Raw genomic sequence first — 27315 nt, 5'->3', positions numbered from 1 at the left:
GGAGATGAAGCACAAAGTGGTTCCCCACCCATTCTATGTATGGAAACAGACATTAGCAATTGAATCTTACTTCAACACTAGTGATGGGACAGTGTCCTCTACCACACCTAAGGGTGGCAGGCTAACTTTAGGGAGTGCAGGGCGGACTATGTGACATACAGAACTCTGCCCTCCCAACACCTTGCTGCCCTCTGCCTCCCAATGGCCAGCATCTCACTGTCTACTGGTAGGGCTGGCCCTGCCCTAGCTGTTTTGATGAATAAGAACACTCTTTTACACAGTATAGAAAACTTTATTGACTCTGATAGTAAAAATACACATGCCAAAGTGTATACAATTTTTAAAAAAACAAAACAAAAACATAGAGATGTTCCAGTAAGAGAATATTAAAGTTGTTTTTCACAGGAAATATTTACAATATTGTCAGTCTGCCCTAATTGTTAGAAGAATACTGTGTGCAGGAAAGAAGGAAGGATCCAGTAAAACCACCAATGCTCTTTGTTTAAGGCAATAAATTACAAAGTTATAAAATACAGAGAACATAATACATTCGAAATTCAGTATATCGTGATTAAAAAAAAACATGTTGGTTTATCAGAACTAAATTTCTTATTCAAGTTGACATTTACATTATTTTTTAGGAAGTAGTTTTATACAGTGTCCAAAACATAACCCATAAAGTGGAATGTAAAACAAAAGCAAAACAGGGCTGCATACAAAATGGGAAATGCTAGCCTAAAAATTCAAATAAAAAATATGTAGAGATCCAGAACAGTAACAAAAGTACATTGTTCATATTACAGAATCAGTTATATTGCTCTTATCTCTATTAGCATTATTCACCTAAGAGAAGTGCATCAGTTAAAATAACGTCAGTGCTATAAGCAAGGTTCTTCAAATTGCAGCTGAGCTCGGTAGTCAAATGAAAAGTTCTTCTAACCAGCAAGAATATATTACAGTGCCTCTAAGCACAAGAGAAGTGCCTTTCCCATTCCGCTGAGCAAGCATGGCGTTACCCCTACTCAAACATTCACACACAGATGAATGGGCTTTTAGGAGTGATAGCAATGGTCCCACCCCCCAGCCTTCCCATTCTCTGCACTTCTCTTTTTAGAAGCTAATACTCCCTTTCAGGTATACTATCCACAATTAAGAACACAGCTTCTCTTACCAAAATCATTAGTCCTGGTTTTTCATAACTCTTGTCCAGAAGCACTTTTTAAAAGCTTGTTCCCTCCCACCCCCCAAATTCTATAAACTCCCTTGCCTTAGGAAGGCTCTCTCTTCTTTGTATGTAGCGCTTAATTTGTGCCCACACACGGCCCAATGGTTTTCAAGGCCAGAAGTGCTTCCAGACAGACAGCTTTGAGCATTCCCAATAAAAAATCATGGTGCAACTATACCATGTTTTCCTCCTTAACTAATTTTGTTGTGATAAGAAAGACAGGCATAAGAAATGGTAGGAAGACACAGGAGGGTTACAAATAGAGGACTACTTTTCATCGACCCCCTTTAAAAATTCTGTGAATGAGGCAGAGCGGTTGCCAACCATGGCCAGTCACTCTGTGCAGCAGGGCAGTGCCCTGCTGAGATGAGAAAGATGCATTGTAATACTGAGGAGACACCCCTCACCATCGGCTAATTATGTTTTTCCAGTCCAGACACCATTGGAATAGACCAGAACATGGCAGCATGCAGACACTTAGCCAGTGTCTTTTTTCCTCACAGTTTGACCACTACTGATGAACAGCACAGAGTGCATGTGGAGCGAAAGGAAAGGAAGTGTGTGAGTGGAAGCATGGGGCGACCAGTAGCCAGCCCATTTAGTGCAAGACTGGAGGGAAGCAGCAGCCACTAGAGAGATAAAAATGCTTTGTGTGTTTTTATTTGAGGAGGTTTGCTATGCTAGTTCCCTCTTTTTTTAATTAAAAAAATATTTTTCTTTTTTAAACTGGTGGCTTGGGGTCATGAGGGGGCAATTGTGGAATGTGTGTAAGGTATCCAAGAAGGCCCCAACCTCTTGCCTGTCCTTCCTCATCCCTCCCTCCTGCCACAATTTCTTCCTATTTTTCCAAGCTAATGCCTTTGTCCATAGGAAATATAAAACACAGTTTATAGAAGTTAAAGCTTATATTACTAGAACAACCTTTTTTATTACAAAAACAAGCTTCACAGATATTGTGGGTTGTATATTGTCCATCAGAGGTCTATTCTATATGGGCATGATAAAGAAGAAAAGGGGAGTGGGCTCCAGTGCCCATTTAAACAGAAAATCGCCTTATAAACATTTGTTATATTGTGTTCAAAATCAAGCTTTGAAATGTAGCAGTTTGACTAGATACCAGAATTATTGCCTGCAATATCTGAACAGTGATTTGCTCCCCAATCCGTTGCAACCTCACTTTAGCAAAAAAAACCTGAAGGGTTTGAAAGAACTATATATTAAGCATTAAGAAAACAGCAATTCTGTATTAAACTTGTGCAAGAGTAGCTGCTTTTGATTTACGGGTCCCTTTGCATTTCAGTGTATAAACTACCATAAAATAAAACCTATGAGCTATAAACCTATGAGATAACCCACCAAGGATTTAACAATAATAACCTGCCTCCTAGAGAAGGCACCGGGACCCAGACCCCATAGCAATGTGATGCGCTGAGCTATCTAGCCCAACATCTGCCCAGTGTCTTTACCACAATTTTTATTTATTATTATTAAATGCATTTTTCACTGCCTTGTAAGACTACAGTTCTACTATGTAAAAGCAATTCACAGCTTTGGCAAGAACAGAAGCGCATAATTAAATTATGGAATTCACTTCCACAAGATGTAGTGATGGCCACCAATTTGGATGGCTTTAAAAGGGGGTTGAATAAATTCCTGGAGGAAAAGGCTATCAATGGCTACTAGCCTTGATGGTTTCGTGCTACTTCCAGTATCCGAGGCAGTAAGCCTGTGTGCACCAGTTGCTGGGGAACGTAGGTGGGATGGTGCTGTTGCACCATGTCCTGCTTTGTTGGTCCCTGGTCGACAGCTGGTTGGCCACTGTCTGAAGAGAGTGCTGGACTAGATGGACCCTCGGTCTGATCCAGCATGGCACTTCTAATGTTCTTATGTTCTAATATCTTTCTGGGTAACATTCGACGGCTGTGTATCAAAAGGGTCATGGAGTTGGATGTAAAGGAGCACCTGCCATATTGGATAGTAAGGAAGGGTGACAGATTCGCTGGTAACCAAGCCAGAGATGGCAATGAGGTGGGCAGAAGCAGACAGAGGATTATGATTCAATTGCAGTTCAAGTCACTGCTTGCCCAGTTGTGCCTTAAGCCAATCCTTAGAGAATAGCTCTGCCCTGTTACTCTGGCAAGATGCATCCGCTTCATCACTTCCCATAAACTGTATAATTTTTTCCCTGCATAACATAACCATATATGATGGTTTAAACTTCAGCTCTCATCAGTCCTAGCCACCACAGCATGGTCAGGGATGATGCGAATTGTAGTCCAACAACATCTGGAGGGCCACAGATTCCCCACTTGTAGCTTAAACAGTAAATAGCACTGCTAACAGGAGATGGAAACTATTAAGTTTTCCCCAATATATTTCAAAATTTCAAGCCTCTTTCCCTATAATTTTCATGTTGTTTTGACATAAAGCTTATAAAGGTGTAATATGCATATTGCTTTCCCCCTTAAATCTACTGCTAACTGGTATGATTTCAGAGGTTGAACTTATTGCTGGGCATCGATACAATAAAATTTTAGCTTTGCCTGAAGTGCAAACAAGGGTGTGTGTAGTGCTTACTTACAGAACACAATGCAACAGTCATTTTCAGTGTAACATAGAACCCCTCTGTCTCATGACTTGCACTCAAGTAACATGTTTCATCTTCAAGCATTTGAACTATGACCAGACTCCTGAGCTTTTCTTGAATCTGAAGAGGAGTGGGCAAATTGCAAGACTGACCCCTTGGTGCTGCCTGGCTGGGAAACGTCAAGGTGCGGATGACTGACGTGGAGTGGAAGAGATTCAACAATGTCACTTTTAGGAGTTGCCCTGTCATAGACATAAAAAGAAACACTCTACATCGGGACAAATAATCTGAAGAACATATAAAAGAAACAAACATTAAACTAAACCCACACCTTCTTCAAAAAACCAAACAAAAACATTTAAGGCCTAGTGGAATACTCAACTTACATGGGTCAGATGCTTCGCTTGTACAATGTTCAATCCATGGCATCTTCAGTAAAAATCTTGGGTTGCAAGGATGAGAAAGACCTCTGGGCTTCAGGTAGGCAGCAGCTACCATTCAAGAGTTGACAATATGGGCTAGTTGGACCCATGATCTACCTCAGAATAAGGCAGCCCTCCCCAACCTCGTGCTGTCCAGATATATTAGACTACAATATCATCCCCACAGTGAATGCCATTTGCCATGATAGCTGGGTAGAATGGGAATTGTAGTCCAACACATCTAGAGGGGACTAGGTTGGGGGAGACTAGAATAAGGCATCCTTACTTCCTAAATAATCAAGTACTAAGTTTACTCTTGTGTAGCCCAGTAATTCCCAGGTGCTGGGTCAGGATCAAGATTAGAGGACTATTGTGTCTGTTAGCAATGGCATTTGCTACAATGGGCCCATTCAGATTGCATGCTAAGCCATGGATAGGCTACTAACCATTTTTCAGCAACAGGTTAGAGTGTGTGTGTGTGTGTGTGTGTGTGTGTGTGTGTGTGTGTGTGCGTGCGTGTGTTTAAACCATGATTATGCATCCACTGTGCTTAGGAATGGATCACACAACACGCTAAGCCATAATGTTTAGCACAAAATGCTTAACCACCATGGCTCAGTGTGTCGTCTGAACAGGCTTAGGGGAGAGAAGAAAGTCTGGATGATAAGAAGGGACCCCCAAAAAAGAAAAGTATTGGTTTCAGTAAAAAGTGTATTAACATGTCAATTTATACTTTCGTATTTTATACAGCACTTTAATGTTTAATGCACTTATGCTGTTGATCTTCAATACCTGTGAGATAGGTTGCATTTTACAAATGTGTAATTGAGTCTACAGAGATATTGAGCCACCTTGGGCAAGACCAAGCCAGCATCTCAGATCCAAATCCAACAGGAGTGCACAAGCTCTCACACTTGTTTCAGAGTCTCTGCTCTTGGGATCGAGGTGTCACACTGATAAATGTGTTCTATTTTGGCCACTCTCATCTCAAACTATATATTGCAACTCCATGCTCAAAGACTGGATATTGCCAGCCAGCAGTTAAAGCCATTATAGCTGACACTCCATTTTCAGTGCACACATATGTAGATGTCTAAGCGAACATATCTGTCTTTGGTTATGGATCAGTTCAACTGCCCACCCCAGTACAGATGCTGTAGTATTATGGGATAAAAGATTTCCTCTTTTCGTTCAGTAAAATGTGTTTCTTCTTCAGAAGTTATCAGCTAAACAAGTTATCAGTTTTAACAAGTTAAAACACAAAATAAGGAAAAACCAGGAGTGCCTTACCGTCCTTCTGCCCCTCTCCTCATGCTTTCAGATAAGCTGTCAATATCTTGCGTGTTGCCTGCCTTGCCTCTCTTTTCTAGCTGTCCCAAAGGCACTTTAGGGCTGGAGAGCTTTTGCGATGCACTCTGTTCGCTGCGTGCAAGCTCTTCTTCCTCCACTTTCTGATTGGGCATCCCATCTGCTTCCATCTCTCTCTCAGACGTTTCTGGACAACTGAGATCAAAACTTTTGATCTCAGTGAAAGTCTCTTGGCTTAAGTAATCATGGTTAGCGATCGCCATCGCGGAAATCCCATGATTGGTTGTGACACCTGTGCTAGTGCCCATTGATTTTGAAATCACCTTCAGTTTGTGAGAGCTGGACTTGTAGTGCTTCTTTTTGTGCTTTGCTTTAGAGTTGTGCTTTAAGAAGAATTCACATGATTCTTGCAACACTCTCCGGCTTTCACTGATTGGACTGATCGGGAAAAAGACAGATGATATATGTTGATTAATAACCTCTTCCATAATTATTTCATAAATGTGTTAATTGCGTTCAGACCTGTAAACCCTCACATTTCTGAAGGCAATGCCAAAACTATTGATTTTAAGTAGTCCCAGACACCAAATAACTTTATTCTGCTTGTTATGGAGCAAGCCTACAGAAGTTCAGACAGATTATTTTTCACTTAAATAACACTAATATGTGAAGAGCTATGCATGTTTGACATCTTTGCAAGGACCTGTCAGCTAGACAATTATTTCATCCTCCCATCTTTACAAAATCAGAGATGGAAATATAATCGCTAGTGACTTAGATTGTTCTAGACTCATTTTAATAGCTATTGGGACACATATTCTTTCAGTTCTTTAGCTATAAAAGGGACATTTGCCATTGGTTATTGAGTTAAGCCTATTGCCAAGTTGGAACTTGAATCTAGACCCATGACCAGCATAAGCACTGGAGTCTGAACTGCAGGAATTCTAACTGGACAAATCACGAAAGTATACAAAAGAGAGTCCTCCTCTACTGCTTCTTTGACCAGGCACTCTATTGCTCCCAAGAGCACATGGCCTCATCAGACCCTAGGACTGGTGGGAGATTTCCCCCAACTGTATTTCATCCCTAGCCCTCAAATCCCTGCCTTTATCCCCTTGTCCTTCAACCCTGAGAACATCCCTATAGGATTAGACCAACCGTCCATCTAGTCAAGGGGTTGGAAAACCGGCTCACTGAATGTTTTAGTCCAGCAACTCCCACCATCCCTGGCCATGCTGGCTGGGCTAACGGGAGGATACGTCCAACAACATTTGGAGGCAACAGAACCTCCACTTCTGACACAGCTCAATAGGCCATTTCCTACAGCGACCAGTCAAATGCCTCTGGGAAACAGGGCAGAGGCAACAGCCCTCACCAGCAACTGCTATCCAGAGGGACAGAGACTCTGAACAGGAAGGTTCCATGAAACTATCATACCTAATGTAAGAGGTATTGGTGGACCAGTTCTCCATGAATTCATCTGAGCTAGGAGAGGGTTCTAGTCAGTAGTACAGCACATATTTTGCATGCAGAAAGTCCTAGGTTTAATCCCCGCCATCTCCAGGTAGGGCTGGAAAAGTATCTGAGAGCCTCCACCAGTCAGTGTCAACTATATTGGGCTAGGTGGACCAATGAACTGACTTGGTATAAGGCAGCTTTCTACATTCCCATGTTAGTTCTTTTAAAAGCCACTGAAGTTAGGAACATAAGCAGCTGCCTTATACTGAATTCAGACCATTGGTCCATCTAGCACACTATCATCAACACTGACTGGCAGCAGCTGTCCAGGATTTCAAGAAGGATTCTTCCCTAGCCCTACCTGGAGATACTGGGGATTGAACCTGCATACAAAGCATGTGCTCTACCCCTGAGCTACAGCCCCTCCCATCACTGCATCACTGGACAGTAAATGCTGTTATGATCTACGCAATATGTGAAGTAGTCCCTCCTTTTGCCCTTCTACAAGCTAGGCTTTCCTCAAGCTGCTTCCTATGCTGCTATCTTAACACTGCTAACCTCCCACTCTGATTTCCAGACCTCAGTCTTGCTGCTCCTGATCCCTCTGACAATACTACATGCATTTTTTTGCCGTGCACACCCACTTTCCTTTTGGGTTACTTCTTCCTTCAGCTTCCTACCTCCTCCATCCATCCATTGTTCCTTCAAGGCCTGTATCTGCATCCCCTTGCTTTTCAAGCCATTGCCAGCTCTGTTCCTCTTCCTTACAGGAAGCCATTCCATTGGCGGGGGGTACTTTGGGGGCACACTCTGCTTCCTATTCTTCAGTCTTGTTGGCTGCCTACACTGCAAAATTGCTCCTGTCTCTAGACTCTTGAGTGTCCCTCTCCCCACCCCATCCTGCCTTCCTGCCCTACACTTCACTCACAGAAACTGTTTTGTTTGCCTGGGTTTTAGCTGTTAACATATTGTTAACTCTGAACTGCTGGATTATTCATAAATCTATCATACAATTTCACTCAACAGTTAGAACTGCTCCTAGTTTCACACTATTGCATATGACTGCATATGCCATGAACAACAGTTTTTAGTGCAACAAAAACAACATTTACCTAAAAGCAACTGCAGTAGGGATGCAGGTAAATAAATCAGACTAGAACTGAGACAAATTAGCAAGGTTAAGAAATGGCTATATTTACAAAGAGAAGATTGCTTAACTCAAAACCCCATTAAAGTAAAGACACAGACTATACAAGAATGAGGACAAAGAGGGGATATGGAATGAGATTTGTTAGGCAATGCAGACTGAAGGAGCTGAAGCAAATAGTTTGCAAGGCTTGACTGAAGAGGACTTCAGAAAATATAGAAATGTAAAACATATTAAGAATTCAGGATGTAAGCGAAATCCAAAGTGAAGTAAAGGGGAAATGTATACCGAAGGGAACTTACATAGAGCCTATTTATAACTCTGTACAAGGTAAATTGAGTAAGAAATAATACAGAACATTTTCTGTGTGGAAAATTTCAGGAAACGATGATCTCAAAAAGAGGAGAAATTTTGCATAATCTACAAACTTAGGCAAATAACACAGTGAAATCAGTCATTAAATCTTCAGTAAAATATGGCATAGAATCAAACTATTCAAGGCAATAATATGGGGTGCAAAAAAGCAGACAAATATGATTTGACTAAGTCAGAGTCCTGCTGATTAGGATTAACTAGCTCAGCTTCTTTTGCAAGATGAGAAAAAGGACTAACTTACTGAGGGAAAAACTGCTTATGGGGGATGTTTTGCATTTGGCTAACTGTTTAACTGCAGTTTTTAAAAAATCCCATAGACCTACTTGATGGTCTGAGGACACCTTTGGACCTTGCAACTGACCCTGAACTCTGTCACTTTGAAGTCAGTGCACTGATTATCCATAAGTCAGGAGTTCAAGTAAGGGAAGACGGGTGATCTCTTCTCTAATTTACTGCTAGTCCACAAATGTGTAGGAGGTGGGGGGCGGGGGAGAAGGGGCAGAAGACACCTAGACAGTGAGAGCAACAGAAGTTCCACTTTAAAAATCAGGGACTTTGTTTTGGGGGCTATTTTCGTACAACCTGAGATGCATACTTAGCACACATGTTTAAAGCATGTCAATTAACAGTGCCCAGTGATTTTAGACACTTTATAAGCACCACCACCCAAAACCAAAAAAGGGTCTTACTCTCTTTTGCGATTTCTGTTGAAGAAACTTGCCCATTCAGAACAGGTCTTTTTACTTCCCACCCAGAAAACTGGAGAGATGCCAACAATTAAAGTCATCAGATATTTCATAAGAAACAATATTATTTCTGGTCTTGCTAGTAGCTTGACCTGGAAAACAATAACCATTCATGAAGAATACAATAGAAAAATGGTTTTCCTGCACTACAATTCTGAGGACAAAGTGAATGGTGATGAAGTAATTTCCAATTTTATATTGCCTATGCTGCATTTAGACTTGAACAACTTAAAAATAAGAGAACACGTATTCTGCACACTTAAATTGATTTGCTCAAGAAATTCTGGAAATTGTAATTACGCAAGTGGGAGTGGGTAGAATATAAAATTTAGCATTTGGAATAGTCTTATTTTACTTTATTTAGAACATGCAAAAATAAGTAGAGAAAATCCAATACACAATAGTTTACTATACCCACTGCACAGATAACTTCATAAAACTACAATTCCAGAAGTCCTGTAGAAGCAGTCCAGAGAAACACCTTTAGAACGTGTACATTTTTAAAGTTGAAAAAACAGGTACAGTTATGTCATACACTCAAAACTCAAAAATGTGGCCACAGCTACATTAACAAAAAGGGCTAAAAATGCAGAAAAGGTGTGGCTGGTTATTCTGTGCAGAGATCAGCACTAGCCAGTTTCTTTAGTGACATTCTGTACAGCAACACGGTTGTGTCATTTGAGTCCAAAGGAAAGATGATGGAATTGATGAACTGAAGTTAATTAGATGAGGCAGAATCTTCAGAGTGCCTTGAGGGCGATGTACCAGTGTGCTTTCTGCTGTTCACTGCAAAATTAATCTGCTCTTGTGCAAAACAGGCTCAAAAAATGCAATGATTTTAAACTCAAGTGCTTACTTGTCTGTCTTACCAAGAAGCCCTTTAATTTAATTTTATATATCTTGGCAAATTCACATCTCTATTATCATCATGAATTAATTTTAAAAGTCTTGGAACAAGCTGAATGTAATGAAGCAATATTAGGCATCAACCTATGGCAACAAGCATACTACCAAAAGAAAATATTCTATTGTAAATATTTCTGCTGAAATAATCTTTGTATTATGCTACCTTGAGTAAATATAACAACTGTCTAGGAATAGTTAAGTAGATAAAGCTCATTTTAGCTGATATTCCTATCTAGAAGTTAAGTAGTTCTGAATGTCTATGTTTTCAGTGGCTGAGCATTCATGTTATATACAATACAATCCATTTCAATGAGAAGAAAAGCCCATTTTATGTACCAATAAAACCATATTCATTTTTAGAATATGCTCAGAGGTATCATCTTCAACAGGAACATATGGGCCTAAAACCTACAAGACTATAACTTTGATATGCCTCAGCAAGCCTGGCAAATGCTCAGAGATTTTGGGGATTGTAGCTAGAGGGCATCAGGTTGCTTACCCCTGCTCTAATAGTATATTACATTTTTGTTTGTTTTTACCAAGGAACAATCCTATTTCTAACTTTTTATATTTCGGAGATCATAGCTAGCAGTCACTACCATATTCATGAGGGTTTTATAAATTCAGAGAGATATTCCATGGAAGTTTGGTACTCATACAAATGGTTTACACATCCTAGGAGAACACTATTCAGTAGTTAGGTGTGCCACACTGGGACAAGAATACTCCACAAAGGCCTTGGCAGCACTGAAGACCTTTTCACAAGCACCTTTTGCGGTCTGCAGACCAACAGCACAAAGCATACAACAACAATAGACAAAGCAATGCCACATCTGTCGCTGCAACCAAGCCCCCAACACTGTACACATGTGCAGCAGCAGTTACGCACCTCAAAACTCATTGTTATTCAGATATATACTGTACAAGTATTTCACCCTTACCTGATAAGGACAGGGTATATGAAACTCATCACAATGGTCATAGACCCAAGTGGTTTCCCAGATCTTCCTGTACACCTGCTCATAGATGTAACATCCCAAGAGCATCACCAGAGGTACCAGGTATAGGCCACTGAAGACACCAATTCGAATCATGAATTTCTTCAGCTTTTCTTGATTCCTGCCGTCATTCTGTATGACTTGTCGCACATGATTGAGGGAGATTATGCCCGCTAAAAGGAGAGACAAACCCACGAAGACGCAAAGGCACAAAGGCAAAAGGACAAAGTATCGAGAAGCGTCCAAGTCGTAGAGGCCAACAAAACAAACACCACTGATGTTGTCGCCTTCTACTTTGTTCATGGCAAGAAGCATAATTGTGAGAAAGCCAGGCATCCCCCAGGCAATTGCATGGAACCACATTGCTTTTTGTTCAATAGCTTCACAGCTCCATTTTCGTCCAGCGGCTAGGAACCAAGTGACTGTGAGGATCACCCACCATACAGTTCCAGCCATCGTGAAAAAATACAAAGCCATAAAAACAATTGTGCAGCCTTTGTTCTGGGAACCAAGAACAACCGTTTCGCCAAGCTGTAGTTTTTCATCTACCTTATTACAGGCTGTTCTGTTTCCTAGGACAAATCCAAGGAAGTACACGAGAGACACTATGCTGTAGCAAACAGAATAATATATTATAGGCCTCTCTGGATACCTGAACCTTTTAACATCAATCAAAAATGTTAGGAATGTGAACAGAGTTGCACAAAGGCAAAAGATCGAGACAATCCCAATGAAGCTTTTCGCAACATCTAGCTCATGGTTATTGAAGTACATATTGGGACATGGAGGCGCACACTGATCAATGTCCAAAAACTTGTAGCCTTGTCCACTGGAGGTCTGCAGATGACGTGGACACCAAAATCCATAGTCCCTTCTGGGCTGTCCTGGGGTCCTCCGAGTGTCATGGGCTCTTGTGGTTAAAGAAGCAGTGACAGCAGCAGTTTCATCGCAATCCTCCAACCTAGAAAGGCAAGGGGGAAAGAATGTTGAGGGGGAACTGGACCACCATCTATGGGCTTCATTACTGTTATACTCCTATAACCTTAAAACAGATTCTTCAAGTAACAGCATAAAATACAAAACTAAATTACAACTGGATTTGTCTATAATAATGCAAGAGAATTTCTGCCTGTCCGTCAGCACCATAGCACCAAGACTTTAAAAACTAGACACCTGAAACTTAGAATGCATGCTAAAGGGATCCTAGGTGCACCTTGGAGTTAGTGCACCTTGGTGTTATTGTGTTTATAAAACACGTTTATTTGTTTTAACTAAATGTGTCCATGTGGTTGAAGCCTGCAATAACATTTATTTATTTATTTATTTATTTATTTGTTTATTACATTTCTATACCGCCCAATAGCGGGAGCTCTCTGGGCGGTTCACAAAAATTAAAACCATTCAAAGTATAAAACAACAGTTTAAAACCATAATATAAAACACAATATAAAAGCTCAACCATCTTCACTAGGGGCAGAATTCTTTAGCCATAGCTTTGCAGAGACACAGAACTATACACCTGTCCCTATCCTTGCTGTGGGGAAGCCCCACTTCAGGAAATTGAGTGGACAGACCCCTCTCTCAAGGGGCTATAGGAGTGCACCCTATCAGGGGCTGAGCCTAGGCATGTAAACAGGCATGGCTTTGCTCAGATGGGGCAGGCACAGAGTGTCCAGCTCTCAGACAGCTATGTAAGTTTGCTTGAAGCCTTCAAACAAAATTTACACTATTTAGCCCTTTGGATAGGTCATACTCTTCCAAACACAAATGCAGTGAATTCCAATTAGGAATACACATTAATTTGTTTACAGAATAAATGGATTCACAAACTAGAATCAGAAAATGATGCTCTTTCTACACTTCTAATGTTAACTCAACCCAAGTTCTTACCTTTACTAATTCCCAATTGCTGATAAATTCATGTGACCATGGTGAAGAGAAAGGCACCCATAATTCTCTTACTGTGTGCCGTTTAGGGTTTTTCTTATTAGGATTCTTTAAATTCTCTGTCACCATACCCCTTTTTCAAGGCCTTATTATCAATGACTATTTATTTCCTACAGTGCGTACTAGTCTTATAAACCATCAGTGTCCCCTACATGGGTAAGCAAGAGTCTGAAAAACCTTGTGAAAACACACAGTGGAGATTGGGAGAGCTGGAAGAGCAGATTTTTTTAAAAAAACATCAATACTAATACACAGACACATTTTCCAGCTCATGATCAGAAGTATAAAACATATTTGGTTCCAAGATATACCCTGGTTGTGCTTCTCTCTCTGAAGGAGGAGCCAGAGACACCCTTCTCATTACCTAAATGTTTTTCTTGGGGGGGGGGGGGAGAAATCAAGCAGGCAATGCCCAACCATGCAGGTGCCCAATTCACATGATAGCTCCTACTCAGAAAAGAAACGGGAGTGGTGGAAATGCATGAATCAGAATGTAGAAGGAGCTGAAAGTATCAGATAGATACACCAGAGTTGAGAAAAGGAGCAAGTTGGGTTGATTTGTGGGGAGGGGTGTGAGAGAAGAGCAGGGAAAAGAGGGGAGTCATGGCTGACAGAGAGAAGCTAAAGAAAGTCTTCATAAGAGGAAGAAAAAACAGATGAAGAAGCCGAGAATAAGCACCTGAGACAGCAGAAGACCAAAAGTAGCAGATCTGACAGAGAAAGACAGTAGTTACTGTGAACAGAAGCAGCAACTGTTCCTGAGAGAACAAAAGATCTGTGCTGTGTTAGGCCTGATTGAAGCGGAAAGCAGAACTTTATGGTTCGTTTTCTAAATGGCCACCTCCAGAGAATGCAAACAGACGTACTGTGTTATGTTACTGTTTGTTGAAACTGAATTCATTTAAATGCTGGAAACATTTGTTTATTCTGGCAGTGTTATATGTTTTGACTTCCCTTTCTTTATTAACTAAATTCTGTACATGCCTTTCTTTTATCAATTGAATTAATCTCGCCCTGTTGTTTAGATCAAATTACATACCTAGGAACCTGAGGTCCATTACAAGAGCATTACAGACTTGAGTGTCAGCGTGAAGGACCTGTTTCAGACAAAACACCACCTGTGCGGAAGAGCAGTGTGTGTGTGTGTGTGTGTGTGTGTGTGTGTGTGTGTGTGTGTGTGAAGACTGCTGCTCTGACATACAAAGAGTTCTGCTAGATGGGTGTCCTGCCGTAACTGGATCAGGCTCAGGTTAAACAAAAGGGCAATCCAAAAGCAAGTCAATCAGCAGGCAATGGTAAAAATATCATTTTATCAGGCAAGAAGGAGCAATTCAAAAGAGAGGTCAGAAGAGCAGCCAAGGTCAAAACACATATAAAGAATCAGATGCAAGAAGCAGAATCAAGGACAGCAGTACAGGGGTTCAATCATGAGGCAAAGGTAAAGAAAACAAGATACAAGGCAGTAGGAGCTGGTAAAGATGTTGTTTCCAGCATTAGCTAGGCAGACACTGAACTTTTTTAATATTAAAGCCTGCTGAGACCCACCCAAGACTCAGTTGCAGTCCATTAGAGCTCTCTGGTCAGAGCACTACTCATGAGGAGTCCCTTTCTCTTGAGGAGTTCTTCCTTGCAAATGAGCACTCCTTCTCATGGTAGCCTACTGGCCTGTCACTTGAGGCAACAATGCTCCTGGGGGCCAGGGGGATGTTCACCCTTTGCCTCAGAGGCAGCATTCCCTCCCCATGACAGGGATAGACCTGCAGCTGCCTCCCCCGAGGGCCCAGGCTCCTTCTGGTCTGGTGACAGTGACTGATCTAGAGTGCCCTCAGTTTCTGGGAGCTCTAGTTCTTCCTCTGAGGAGGATTCCTCCAGTGGTGACAATGGCAATAGGTGAAAACAAATGAACTGGGACTTGGTTTCAAGGCCAAGTAAAACCCAGTAGAAATGAAAGACAGTGAATTAAAAGCACAGCACCTGTTGCATTCAAGCTCCTCAGGCCATGTGATTCCAAAAGTGCCTATCAGTTCTTCACAGTGCGAGTACACTCTTTTACAAAGACTTCGGCATGGCTGAATCACACGTGCTGGTTCCACGCAGGCAGGCACAAAAGCTTTGCACAGAAATGCACGGACATCTGGCGAACACTCCATATTCAAAAGAGGAAGAAATGGCTTTGGGAGGAGAAAAAAATGTGTTTAGCAAGTCTATAAAGAGCACACCGCCAAGCAAAGCTGCCTTTAAACCGATATAGCCTGCATTCATTTTCTTGTAGAACTGACACGGGCTTGTTACAGAACTTTTATAAAAGACTGATTAGCAACCTGTGATGTTTCATAGGTGGAGTACTGTCTATTCCCCTCTTATTTGCCTCTTCCAGCAGCCTTCCTCTCTTCCCCTATTGCACCGGACTAAGGAAGTAATGCTAGATTCCTAGAGCATCTGTGTTTGATTTCTTGGGAGGGGGAATCATATTTGAAAGTATATAAAATATGGGAAGTGATCCAAATTCATGAAAGAGAGAGTACAGTGTGTTGCATTTGAATAGGATGGAAAAATCTAGTTATTTATTTCCATTTAGCTTCATTCAATCCCAACTTTTATTACCCGTGTCAACATAACATATAAAAGCATCGGGCAACAGTTGCCCCAGGGAGGTCCCAGTTTGGACTGCAGAATGGAAACATTTACATCAAAACAAAGTGTGAATAAGCGACCATTAAACTTGCAAAAGCAATATATTAAGAACTAGAGAAAAAAACAACACCTTGCAGCCAAGGTGAAAAGGTGTACAGAATGGATTTCTATCTTATAGTTAACTTCTCCTGGAATCTCAGCTTTAAGGGTTTTTTGGCTGAACATATAAAACATTCTATGATGCTATTTTTTTCACTGAGATTACCATCAACAGCTGCTAGAAGTCCATGAACTTTAGAGTGAATCAAAAATAACCAAATACCCCAAAATCAGTTTTTTTAAAAAAAATATTTCCAAAGCCTTGTGGTATTGATCACTTTCATTTTTTGTTCATCCATTAATTAATCCATTGGCAGAGGGAGAGTTAGAAAGAGTGAGCATGTGTATCTATGTGCATACTCACACCTGTTGGCAATGGCTGGGTGAGGCTAAGTAGCTGCTGCCATTGAGTAATTGACGTCCAAGTGTCTACTGTGAATCCCATGGTATAAGCATCATATTTGAAGTCATATTTTGTAAGCATATTTAATTATATATCCAGATATCCCATTGCGGAGTTCGTACGAAGATGACTCTTTCCAAAGTAACAGGCTATGTCCTTATCTAAATAAATAATGCCTTTTGCTCATTATATTCAATATCTACCCGGAAGGTATATAAATAAGCAAATTTCACCTTTATTTTTGGTATCCATTATATGGACTAAATGGAAACTTTCCATTATACAAAGCAAGAAGCCCACATTTCCTGACAACTACCAAAACAAAAAGGCAGAGGAAAACATTCTCCAGTTGAATTGTTACCGGTGGGTGGGGGGATGCCCAACTAAAATAATTTCTCTACAGGAAATTAAAGTTCATTTCTTTAAGACTTTAAAGAACATTTAGGCCCTTGAGGTCAGGAGAGATTCCTCACTCAAATGAACATACAACCTTTACTTATTGCTCTGGGGGCAACGGGAGAGGGACAAAACAATGCAAATAAGCATGCAGGGCAATATATCCTTTATGAGCAGACAGAAATGGTGAAAAATTAAAATATGTTCCAGTTTCTTAATAGTACCTATTTTGGGATGAAGGGAAGCAGCAACTTCAGCCTGGTGAAGATGGGGCCACATACAGCTATACCCAGGTGTAGATTTTTAAAAACACTCTGAGCTCCACAGACATGGTACATCCAATATGTCTTTTCACTAAGTTCACTTGAGGCCACCTGCCCCAATCTGGTGCCTTCCAGATGTTTTAGACCCATCAGCCACAAGCAGCATGGCCAATTGTATAGAAAGCTGGGAGTTGTAGTCCAAAGCACCTAGAGGTCATCAGGTTGGGGAAGGCTAACTTAGGTCACAATCCTATTGATTGCCCCCTCCATGATCGGAAGCCCCCAAACTTGGGAGCATCCAATCATCCAATGCAGGGCAGAAGCTAAGGTGATCTTTGCATCTCTGTCACCCCACCCTACAGATTTCTCTAGAGGTTTTTTTTAGCCCATCTACTGAGGGCACTTTGGAGGGGGAGGGAAGAAGGCTGGAGGTGGCTCAGGATTATCTCATACCCTGGCCTCTCTGTTCTCCTCCCCTCTCCACCTACCAGAACAGCCCCCTTTCTCCTCTTCTATGGTTGAAATGGGGCAGGAGACAGGGGTGTTGGATCTCAGACTTTGGGCAAGTCACTACATAATGTAGCCCTAAGTCCAGCCACATAGCCAACGGTAAAGAATAATGTGAGTTGTTGCAGTCCAACAACATCTGGAGAGCCACACGTTACCCGTCCCTGCACTACAGGTTCAGGGAAAGAAAGAAAGAGCATTCTTTAACATTCTCTACCTATGAATGTCAGTGGAAGTCTGGCTTAGGATGCAAACCTAGTAATGCTTAGATAGAGAAAAATCCTATAACTCCAAGCATGACCGGCTAAGGAAAGCTGGGAGTTGTAGGACCTTTTTCTGTCTAAATATGCATAGTGTTACACCCTTAAGGTTAATTCCTTCCAATGTGAAGGAACATGTCCAAAGGCAAGAGTCCTTGGCAGCTGCTGACTTACTCTACCACTTGACAGATATATGCACAAAATGACGCTGTCGATGTGCAAACAAGCCACATACTCAGCATCTTGCCAGGTTTGTGTAGCTGTACTACATGTTGAGCAGCTTGCTGAACATGTAAGTAGTAACTTTGGACTTAATAGCTATGTCTACTATCATGGAGTTTGCCCAAATTGTAGCATTATAACCTTCTTTAAACTCTATTTAACTTCTAGTGTAAGTTTTGTTTAGCATTCCTGGATGAGAACATTGTTTTTAAATATACAAATTTTCATTCTCAGAGCTCTTTCAATGTAGAGGTTTAAAATCCATGAAACCTCCACTTAATCATCAGTTCTAGGATAGAGGTCTCTTATTCACATCAGACAGACTGGGAACTATGGCGAAGATTGAGACTCACAAAAGGTCAGCCAAACAAGGCTAGAGCCAATTTCCATAATTCCATCTCCTTAATCTATAATTAAGCTTCATTTATTAAAACAGCCACCAATTTTCATTTGATGCATAAATATGCATTTGCAGCTATCCTAGCAAACTGATGGGGTAGCAAATCAATACCAACCTTCCAATGAAATGTCTCTCTCTATGCTAACCCAGAAGGAAGATTAAGAAACACTCTTCAGTTATGTGTTTATTTGGTCAGGGAGAACCACTAAGGCTTGTTGCAATCCTCTGAGCTTCCCTCAGAATAGGCACCTGAAGGAGGATGTTAGATGCTGAGCTTAGTGTACAGGTAGGTTCATGTCAGGAAAGGTGTTCCATCACGTACTGTGGTCCCAAGCCAAGTAAGGCTTTATAGGTTAAAACCAGCACCTTGAATTGGGCTCAGAAACATATAGGCAGCCAATGCAAGCAGGACAGAGTTGGTCTTATATATTCGAACCTCTTGGTCCTCATTATTAATCTAGCTGCCGCATTATGTACAAGCTGCTGCTTCTGAACCATCTTCAAAGGCAGCCTCACACAGAGTGCATTGGAGGTTACCAGAGCATAGACAACTGAAGCCAGGTTATCCCTGACTAGATAGGGGCATAGCTGGGCCACCAAATGAAGTTGGTAGAAGGCACTCTGTGCCACCAAGGCCACCTGAGCCTCAAATGACAGAGATGGTTCTAGGAGAACCCCAAGTTACGAACTTGCTCCTTCAGGAGGAGTGCAATCCCATCCAGAACACCCTTCATCCAATCAGAAGAACCATAATCTCAGTCTTGTCTGGATTGAGTTTCAGTTTATTAGCCCTCATCCAGTCCATACCTTTGAGAGGGCCTTCTCAAAGGTATCCCCCCAATTATAGAATGATCTCCCCAATGAGGCCCACCTGGCACCAACATTGTTATCTTTTCGGTGCCAGGTCAAGACTTTTCTCTCTCAGGCATTTAACAGCATATGTTGAACTTTTTAAATTTACCCCAGATCTATCTTTAGGCCTAGCTGAGAGTTCAAAGTCATTTTTAAATGGATATTGTCTTTGTAAGATGTCTGGTTTTATGGTTTTAAAATCTGTATATCGATTTTTAATGTTTAATGTTTTAAACTTTGTAAACCGCCCAGAGAACTTTGGCTAGGGGTGGTATAGAAATGTAATAACTCATAATAATCATGAGTAATTGGAGATAGCTATTTAGGTTTAAATAATGGGACATCTATTCCCAGTGGTTTTAATGTTTACAATAAACATGGACACTGCTTTTAAAAAATCTTCGCTTTGATAATGTAGAAGCTTTGCTATACAGAAACCTGCAAAATATTTATCCCTCAGCTAATCCAGCAACCTACTAAATTGCAATTCTATGTAACCGATGTGAGGCTTCTTTTCAATACAAAAGGCTAATATATCTTTCCTCCACCCAGCTGGCCTGCAGTCTGGGATGCTCTTAGCAAAGCAATGCCAGAAAGAACAAGGGAAATATCACCTTTTCCTCCCACTTAGATGTTTATGAAGTCTGCTTGCACTGTCAGCTTATCTTGCATTAATATTTGACTAATGTACATATAACTTGCAACCACCTAGAATATGCCCACAAAACATAACAGAAAATGGACATTATAGCATTATATGAACTATCTCAGGCTGGAGTGCTCAAATATATGACTATTTAGTATGACCAAACACATGCTGACAGAATCGCTCAACCACCACAGGAGTTCAACCATTGCAGGAAGTATCTGACAACTTCTATTCCTCTCCTGAACCACTTCTGCCAGAAACTCTTTTCTGATTTGACAATATTTCCTTCGCACCCTGCTTATCAAATTTTCATCAGGCGCATCTGATCATTTGAAAGCTGGGGGAATGCAGCACCTAGGCATATGAGCTGTTAACCAGAATGTCCTCAGTTCAAGATTAATCCCACCCATGAACTGACTACATGCTTTAGGACTAGCGATTGTTTCTCAGCCTAAGACCAACATCTGCAATTTGATGCCAATATGGACCTATCTTGTTGGTTTATTTTAAGTTAATGTACCTGAAGCACTTTGAGCACTCAAAGAAGCATTATAGAACTGCCAAGAGTGTCCTGATGATTACTGAGGCAGCACTCGCTCAGAATCACTGGATGCTGCAGTTGCTGCATAGAACAGAAGAATTGCCTTGATGGATCAAAACCAGCTCAAACCTTTGGCTCATTCTCAACTGTTCTGTTTGATTTAGATTTTCCTTTAGTCATGTTCTCTCTACCTACTGTTATGGGAAGGGCACTGGTCAAGATAAACCCTCAGGATCCCTTCCAACACTGTGATTCTTGACTCTAGGATTTCTCTAAGCAGGGCTACCAGTGTGGGTTTCCCTGAAGAATGCCTCTTAACTTAAATAGTTCTAGTCTGCTGATGGCACCCCACTATCTATATCCTTTCATTGACTGTTTATTCTTACACTCCTCTTGCCCCTATCTTAAGAAGTTACTGATCCATAAGAAAATCAATTTTCTTATTTCATGGGCTGCCTTAGGAATCTTTGGTGAGGTACTTTTCAAAGCTTCTTGAAAATTCAAGCATACTGATCCTACAGATTAACTCCAAATAAAACTGCAAGGTAAACTGTTTCCTCATTTCCCACACCTTGCCATGCATTGAACAGGAATGACGCATACGTTCTCCTCAACCCCTCTCTCATATGGGGCATATGCCTGAAATATCCTGCATTTATTTGAACACAGGATCTCTCCTGACCCTGCAAATGCAACATAATAGCTCTCTTAAGGGGTTCAGTAACAAGCATGTGGAAGGGGTACCAAGAGCAGATAGGCTGGTAAGCCCAAGCCCTGGATGTTGACACAAGCGCCAGCCACACACCTAAGCACATGCACAATTGATGTCAGTCTGAAAAGGAGTAAGCACATGTAGGGCTCCCTCCAGAAGGACAGAAACCCTTAATGACCAAAATTCTAATTCCAGTGGAGGGATTTGTACATACCCGGGGTCTCCTTCAGATCCATGCTGGGTGTGTGGCCAGCCCAGAGCCTAGCAGCGGAGCTAGCCATTGCTTTCTGGAGAATCCCGTCACGTATTTGGTACCCACAGAACCAAAATATATGGAAAGCACTATTAGCAATGGAAGCACGGCAGACGAGACCAAAAGGAACATAACCATTCTCTCCAGTAACAAGCTTGAGTGGTCCTGTGTTTATCAGTTTGGAAACAAAACAGCGACCCCTAAAATAGGGCAGCAGTTTCTGCATACTTTTAAATAACCCAGATATGCAGAAGCATATTCATTTGTAAATCAAAACCTCTTTACAACAACAACAACAACAACAACAACTCTAAGCTGCCCAAACAGCTGGACAAGGATCCATGTTCATTGTCTTTCAGGACCTACAGAATCTCAACAGCAGTTGAGCCATGAAATGTTGGGGCTGTCAGCTGGAAAAAAAGAAAGAAAGAAAACAGAAGTGGAGAATTGACTGCTTAAGCTCTTAACAGCTTATAATATCCTGGAGAGGCAATCACAGACAGAAGGATGTATGCCATGATGTCTGAACACTAGGTAGTGAGGTTTTACAATTCAGGGAAGAAAAAAGCACCTCTCGCCTTTCCCTTATTCCAGACGTCTCCTCTGGCCCAAATGTACAGCAATAGAATGCTTAAATTTGAGGTGGGCGTTCTCTTCAAATCTAAATCCTTTAGTATCACAGCAGGAGAAGGTTTCAGGAGGATGGGAAAACCAAAAGTTGTCTCTTTTATTCCTCTCCCCCTCCTGAACCTCCCCCTCTCCTGCAGCCTGCAAGCCCAAAATCACTATTCAGTAAAAAGCTCCTGTTCCAGCTGGTAGGAGTCCAGGGGCAGAAGTACTCCTGTAAGTGGCTCGGGATACACTGCAATGCTTTGCTGCAGGTCCCAACTTGTAAAGCATAAGGAAAATCCTGAAGAGCACCTGTTGCTTAACAATAGAAACAGAAATGCCTTTTACAAGGTTAAAATGTATTCCTAAAACTCAGTTTGTAGAGACTGTATAGATAAAGCAAACAACCACCCCACCCACAAAAGTGTTTAAAAGACTTAATGGATTAGGTCAGATATTATCTTCTTATTGATCTTTTGGGATACCTTCCTGTACATTAACGGCACAATCCTACATGTCTGCTCAAGAAGTAAATTCAATGGGACTTATGCCCAGGGAAGGGTGTATAACATTGCAGCCTAAATCTGTTGTACGATCATATGTAGATACACTGGGGTCGTACTTCATATGATTATTTGCTCTTATTAAAAAAAATACATATTGGGAAGATTTGAAAGTCAAAGAAAAAAATGCATATTCGCCTTATTTTACTGGAAGCCAACACAAGGCGAGCAACTTTTCTTAAATCTCAAGTAATGAAATTTACACCCTAGTTCTATGCATAATCACGTAGAAGCATATTCTGCCAAGCTCAGTAGGACTTGCTCCCATGTAAACATACATAGAACTGCAACCATAAAAAGTGTGCCCCTCTTCAAATTGATGGCATGTTTTTGTTTTTCATTCCTACAAGTCCTGGCTTGTCAGTTATATTACAAGAGAAAAAAGAGTGCTTAATGCACATGTAGCTTCTGTATTTACCAGTCACAAAAAGGAAAAAAAAGTGTTTGCATGTGCTCTTAATTATTAGGAAAGAGATAGTAACATCATGGGTCCCCTTTACACAGGAGTGAAAGGAAAATTCCTTTCACGAAGCTAAAATAAACCTTCAAGTATGAGGAAGCACTGAACTACCTCCAGTGAATATATACTAGAACTAGGAATGTCCAATGCAAACCAGATTAAGTATTCGATAAGGGAAGGACGTTGGTATGTCTCTTTTCAAGGTGAAAGCAGAGGGGAAAGGACAACAATGGGAATGATCAAAGTCATTCTTGTACTGGCAATTTAATGCTTCTGAGAATTTTTTTATTAATTCTACATTTATAAACATTAAATGTTAGAAGACGTATTAAAGTTTCTAAATAATCATAATATGTTGGAGAAGGGAAGCCATTTTCCCTATTGAATCATTTCGATAATTTTGTCCATAGTTTCGGTGATTGCTAGGCTTTCTTCAAGAACTTATCTCAACCAAACTATTCCTAGGATGAAGCTAGTATCTTCCCTTCTCTACCCCAGCCAGCACTGTACATCCAATAACCGATTCCTCACCGTCAAACTACACATTACTTTGAATACAGCACATTGCATAACACTGTCATTTTTATTTTGAAAGGAAAGCAGCTGATCAGCTTTTGTTTCTGGTAAAGAGAGGCTATTGAACAGTAAATAGCAAACTCTCCCACCTTCCCTTGCCCAGGCTGCGAAAGAGCCAAAAAGAAAAAGGGGGGGAAAGCCCCCTGAAATCCCTCCAGCAGCATCTCCTCCACAAGTAAGAGAAAGAAAGAGCAGCAGCTGCTCCCACCTCCTCTTGCTCACACTCTCTGAGCATCACAGCAGGAAGAAGTGAGCCTAAGGTGCTACCTAGAGAAAAATTGTAAGTAGCCATCTCTGCCCACCTCCTCACCCTTCTCTCTGGGTGCACTTCTGGTGCAATGCAGACAGATGCCGTGAAAGAAGCTCACCCTGTCACTCACTCACCAGTGCTCTCTCTCTGGTGGCACAGTGGTGGGGATTAGGTGCAATGTGCCTAAATCCTCCACACCCCGCCACTGACTGAGAGAGGATGAGTGAGCAGAGGTGGTGACTGCTTGCTTCCTCCCTCTTGTCAGATGTATTGGAACCAATCCTTCTGGTTCCACCACCTAGAGAGGACACACAAGCAAGTAGAGCCTTCCAGAGGGAAAGGGTAAGTGAGCAATTAGAGACCGCAGTAATCCTCACTTTTTCGATCCTTCCTGCCAAGAGAAAGACCAGCTGCTGCAGCTTCTTGTTCATCCTCTCACTGGATTGCATGGTGAGGAGGATTGGGCTTGTTGAGTTTTGGGTGGTATAGAAATGAAATAAATATTCACCCCAGCACCAACCAGAGAGAGAATCCAAGTGGGCAAGGACAAGCAAGTAGCAGAGATGGCAAATTGATTAAACAGTTAACATATACTTTGATCAACTAAAAAGTTTATTTTATTAATCTGTCTGCACGTTTCTTTTAAAATTGTAATTCATTTTTGCTACAACTACTTGTAAGTACTGTAACAAGCATTCCCTCCTGTGTGACAGAAAGGAGGAAAAAATTCTTACATGATAATGCCATCATAATGCATGCATTCAATCAAACTCACATGATCAATCAGCTAAAATTTCTTTAAACAAGTGACAGTCCCTATTCACAGGCAGGTCATTTGCTTAACCACATCACAGACAAATCTGTGACTCTAGTAGTTGTAAACTCATTAAAGCTAAAGATAAGAATCAACTTCAAAACAGTTTAATGCTCCCCCTTACGTAAGTTGTGTTTACCATATAAAATGAGAGTACCAACTATGCCTCTGCTTTCATACCCAGTTAGGTTATGTGGAAAGAGATGTAGTTCACTCTTTAGAACTTTATGGGCAGCAATGAAGTTTTTATGCCAAGTGCATACAGATGTCAGAGGCCTGAAGGGCCACCTGCCATAAACAGCCAGGAAGCTCAGATGACTAACACTTTACAGTTTTTAAGATTCCTTCTGAAGAAGCTAATGCACATATTTCATACATTTTCTCAGACATGATAGACAAGAGGTTATTTTATACAATTTCAGGCCATCCCTTAATTCTGGTTGGCTCAAACAATACAAGAACAAACTCTAGAATCTCACCAGATGCCCATACTGTCATCTTTGCATCAGCAGCTTATATCCTAACCTGAAGGTGTTCTATAACCTTATTTCATAGCATTTGATGTTTTTCTCATGGTGTTTGATAATGTATAATGAAGCAGTCTTTATATTGCCAAAATCACCTAGCTGTATGTATAACAGAAAAATTGCTTAGCAACATCTGTGGCAGTGAAATAAGAGAACTCACCTCCATGCGGAGAGCTGCAGTGTCCTGATCATAATGTCCCATCACATTGGGGAAAAATGACATATTATAGCCCATTCCAGAACATCTTGGGATATTAATGGGTTCACATGTGAATAAGCTGTGCCCATGTGTCAAGTTTAAGATTAAACTCCAAGTCAGAAGAAATGCAAAGACCCCCATTTTCCCAGATATTTCAAGCCTTCAGTACATAGTCATGATCAGCTTCTCCAACAGGTTATTTGGTTCACAGGGAAAGTAAACACATCTTCCTTGTTTAATCCTTCAGACACAGCAAAACAAAATGCCAAGTCTGATTTTTTTTGTTTCTCTTCATAATCTAATATGTGCTCTTGACTTCTTGAAAGTTAAACTTTCCCATTTGCAAACTGTAAAGAAATAAAAAGAAGTTAGCTGATATTATTATTATTATTATTATTATTATTTATATAGCACCATCAATGTACATGGTGCTGTACAGAGTAAAACAGTAAATAGCAAGACCCTGCCGCATAGGCTTACAATCTAATAATGGCTGTTGAGTGCCTCAGAATTTTTCAAAGACATTAAATAGAAAGGGGGAAACAGAAGTTTAGAAATGCTTTTTAGACTCATCACTTGACATTTTCTTGAGGCAAAAGTCACCTGGATAAGTTACTGACAGCAATGAAAGTCAGGATAGCTCAAATAATAATCAGTTACTGTCATATAATGCATAAGTCTATGGATGTTTTACTCACAAGTCCCACAATGTTCAGAAAAGCATACTCCTAAGTGAGTCTCTTTCAGTTTGCAGACACGAAGACATACTACTTGTTCCCAATAACTAAACCCACAGGCTAAAGTTCCCCAAAAGCACCTTCAAAACTTGAAAGGCACAACCCTACTTTCTTAATATAGGCTGGTCATAAATTCTGAACATAGGATTTAACCTTCTTTGATTTGTGCAACCGTTATCAAAATACAGATTTACACCAGGCCTCAATACACTGCCTCAATTTCTAGCTTCCAACACTTTTACAAAACAAATTGTTTGAATTACTGCCCTTATCGAAGACCTCTCCAATTCTTCCCTCACCAGACAGATAAACAAGAACAACGATGCCTGAACCAATTAAGCTGTCAACTCCGCAGGCATCAGACTCTCCGGTTCCACAAAGAACCAAGAGGCACTCAGCTGGTTCTCTCCCCAGCTTGGCATGTTTGGAGCCAGGTGCCATCCTAGCCTTGCAGCTACTGTGACTCTCTCCACCCTCTTCTACTGGGCTCAGATCCCCAATCGCAGCCCTTCCTTCGTAAACAATGGCCCAAGTGAGCGTCTGCCTGCCTGCCAAGAGCTGGCAGCAAATGCTTCGAAATGCACATCCTCCATGGGGTGGTTCAGTGTTGTTGTTTTAAAAAAGGAAACATGTACAAAGACAAACAGCAAAACTGGTTACATTTTTCAAACAGCCTCCTCACCACCACCATCTCCAACACACTCACACTTGAAAATAAGTCCTATAGCAGCATTCCTCAACTACCAGCACGCCCCATCCAGCTTCCTCCAGCCTGGTGTCCTCCAAATGTGTTGGACTACAACTCCTAGCATCGCCCAGCCAGCTCCCCACCAACCTGGTGTGCTCCAGAAGTGCTGGACTACACCTCCCAGCAAGCCTTTCCCAACCTAGTACCCTCCAGATGGCTAGCTGGAGGAGGGTGGAACTGTAGTCCCACACATCTGGAGTTAATTGGGACTTGGCTTCTGAGTAAACGGGCTGCGAAGAGTTCCGAGGACGCCCGCCGCGCCCTGCTAACCCCCTCCCAGGAGGAAGAGGAGACAGTCTCCCTGCCGAGCGGAGCCTTCCCCCGTCCCATCGTGCCTCTCGTCCCCCCGCTGCCCCGAGCGAGCTGCAAAGCGCCCGCGTCGTCCGGCAGCGAGACGCCTGCGAGGGGCCCGGCGGGACGTGAAGCCACGCCTCCTTTACCTCACCTGAGGCGCAACGGCGGCCGCCGCACCTGGCCTCGCCTCAGGGCAACAATGGCCGCTCTCGGGCACGCTCGCCCGTC

At 41.6% G+C, this 27315-nt stretch overlaps 1 protein-coding gene across 2 annotated transcripts; it reads right to left on the bottom strand.

Moving 5' to 3' along the window:
- Positions 1-271: 271 nt before the first annotated feature.
- FZD6 (frizzled class receptor 6) lies at positions 272-27315 on the bottom strand. Of its 2 annotated transcripts, XM_063131010.1 has the most exons (7): positions 27239-27315; positions 25270-25655; positions 15094-15290; positions 11116-12133; positions 9212-9360; positions 5525-5980; positions 272-4054 (listed from the first exon to the last, which is right to left on the bottom strand). In XM_063131010.1, the coding sequence occupies exons 2-7, from the start codon at positions 25447-25449 to the stop codon at positions 3889-3891; spliced, it is 2166 nt and encodes a 721-aa protein (XP_062987080.1). In that variant the 5' UTR covers positions 25450-25655; positions 27239-27315; the 3' UTR covers positions 272-3888. The 2 variants fall into 2 exon arrangements, with proteins under 2 accessions (XP_062987080.1, XP_062987081.1); XM_063131011.1 differs by lacking the exons at positions 15094-15290; positions 27239-27315 and having other exon boundaries at positions 25270-25387.

The sequence above is a fragment of the Elgaria multicarinata genome, chromosome 7, assembly GCF_023053635.1.
Source record: "Elgaria multicarinata webbii isolate HBS135686 ecotype San Diego chromosome 7, rElgMul1.1.pri, whole genome shotgun sequence".
Taxonomy (NCBI): domain Eukaryota; kingdom Metazoa; phylum Chordata; class Lepidosauria; order Squamata; family Anguidae; genus Elgaria; species Elgaria multicarinata.
The sequence above is the reverse complement of the archived record's forward strand: the minus strand, read 5'-3'. Positions and strand labels throughout refer to the sequence as shown.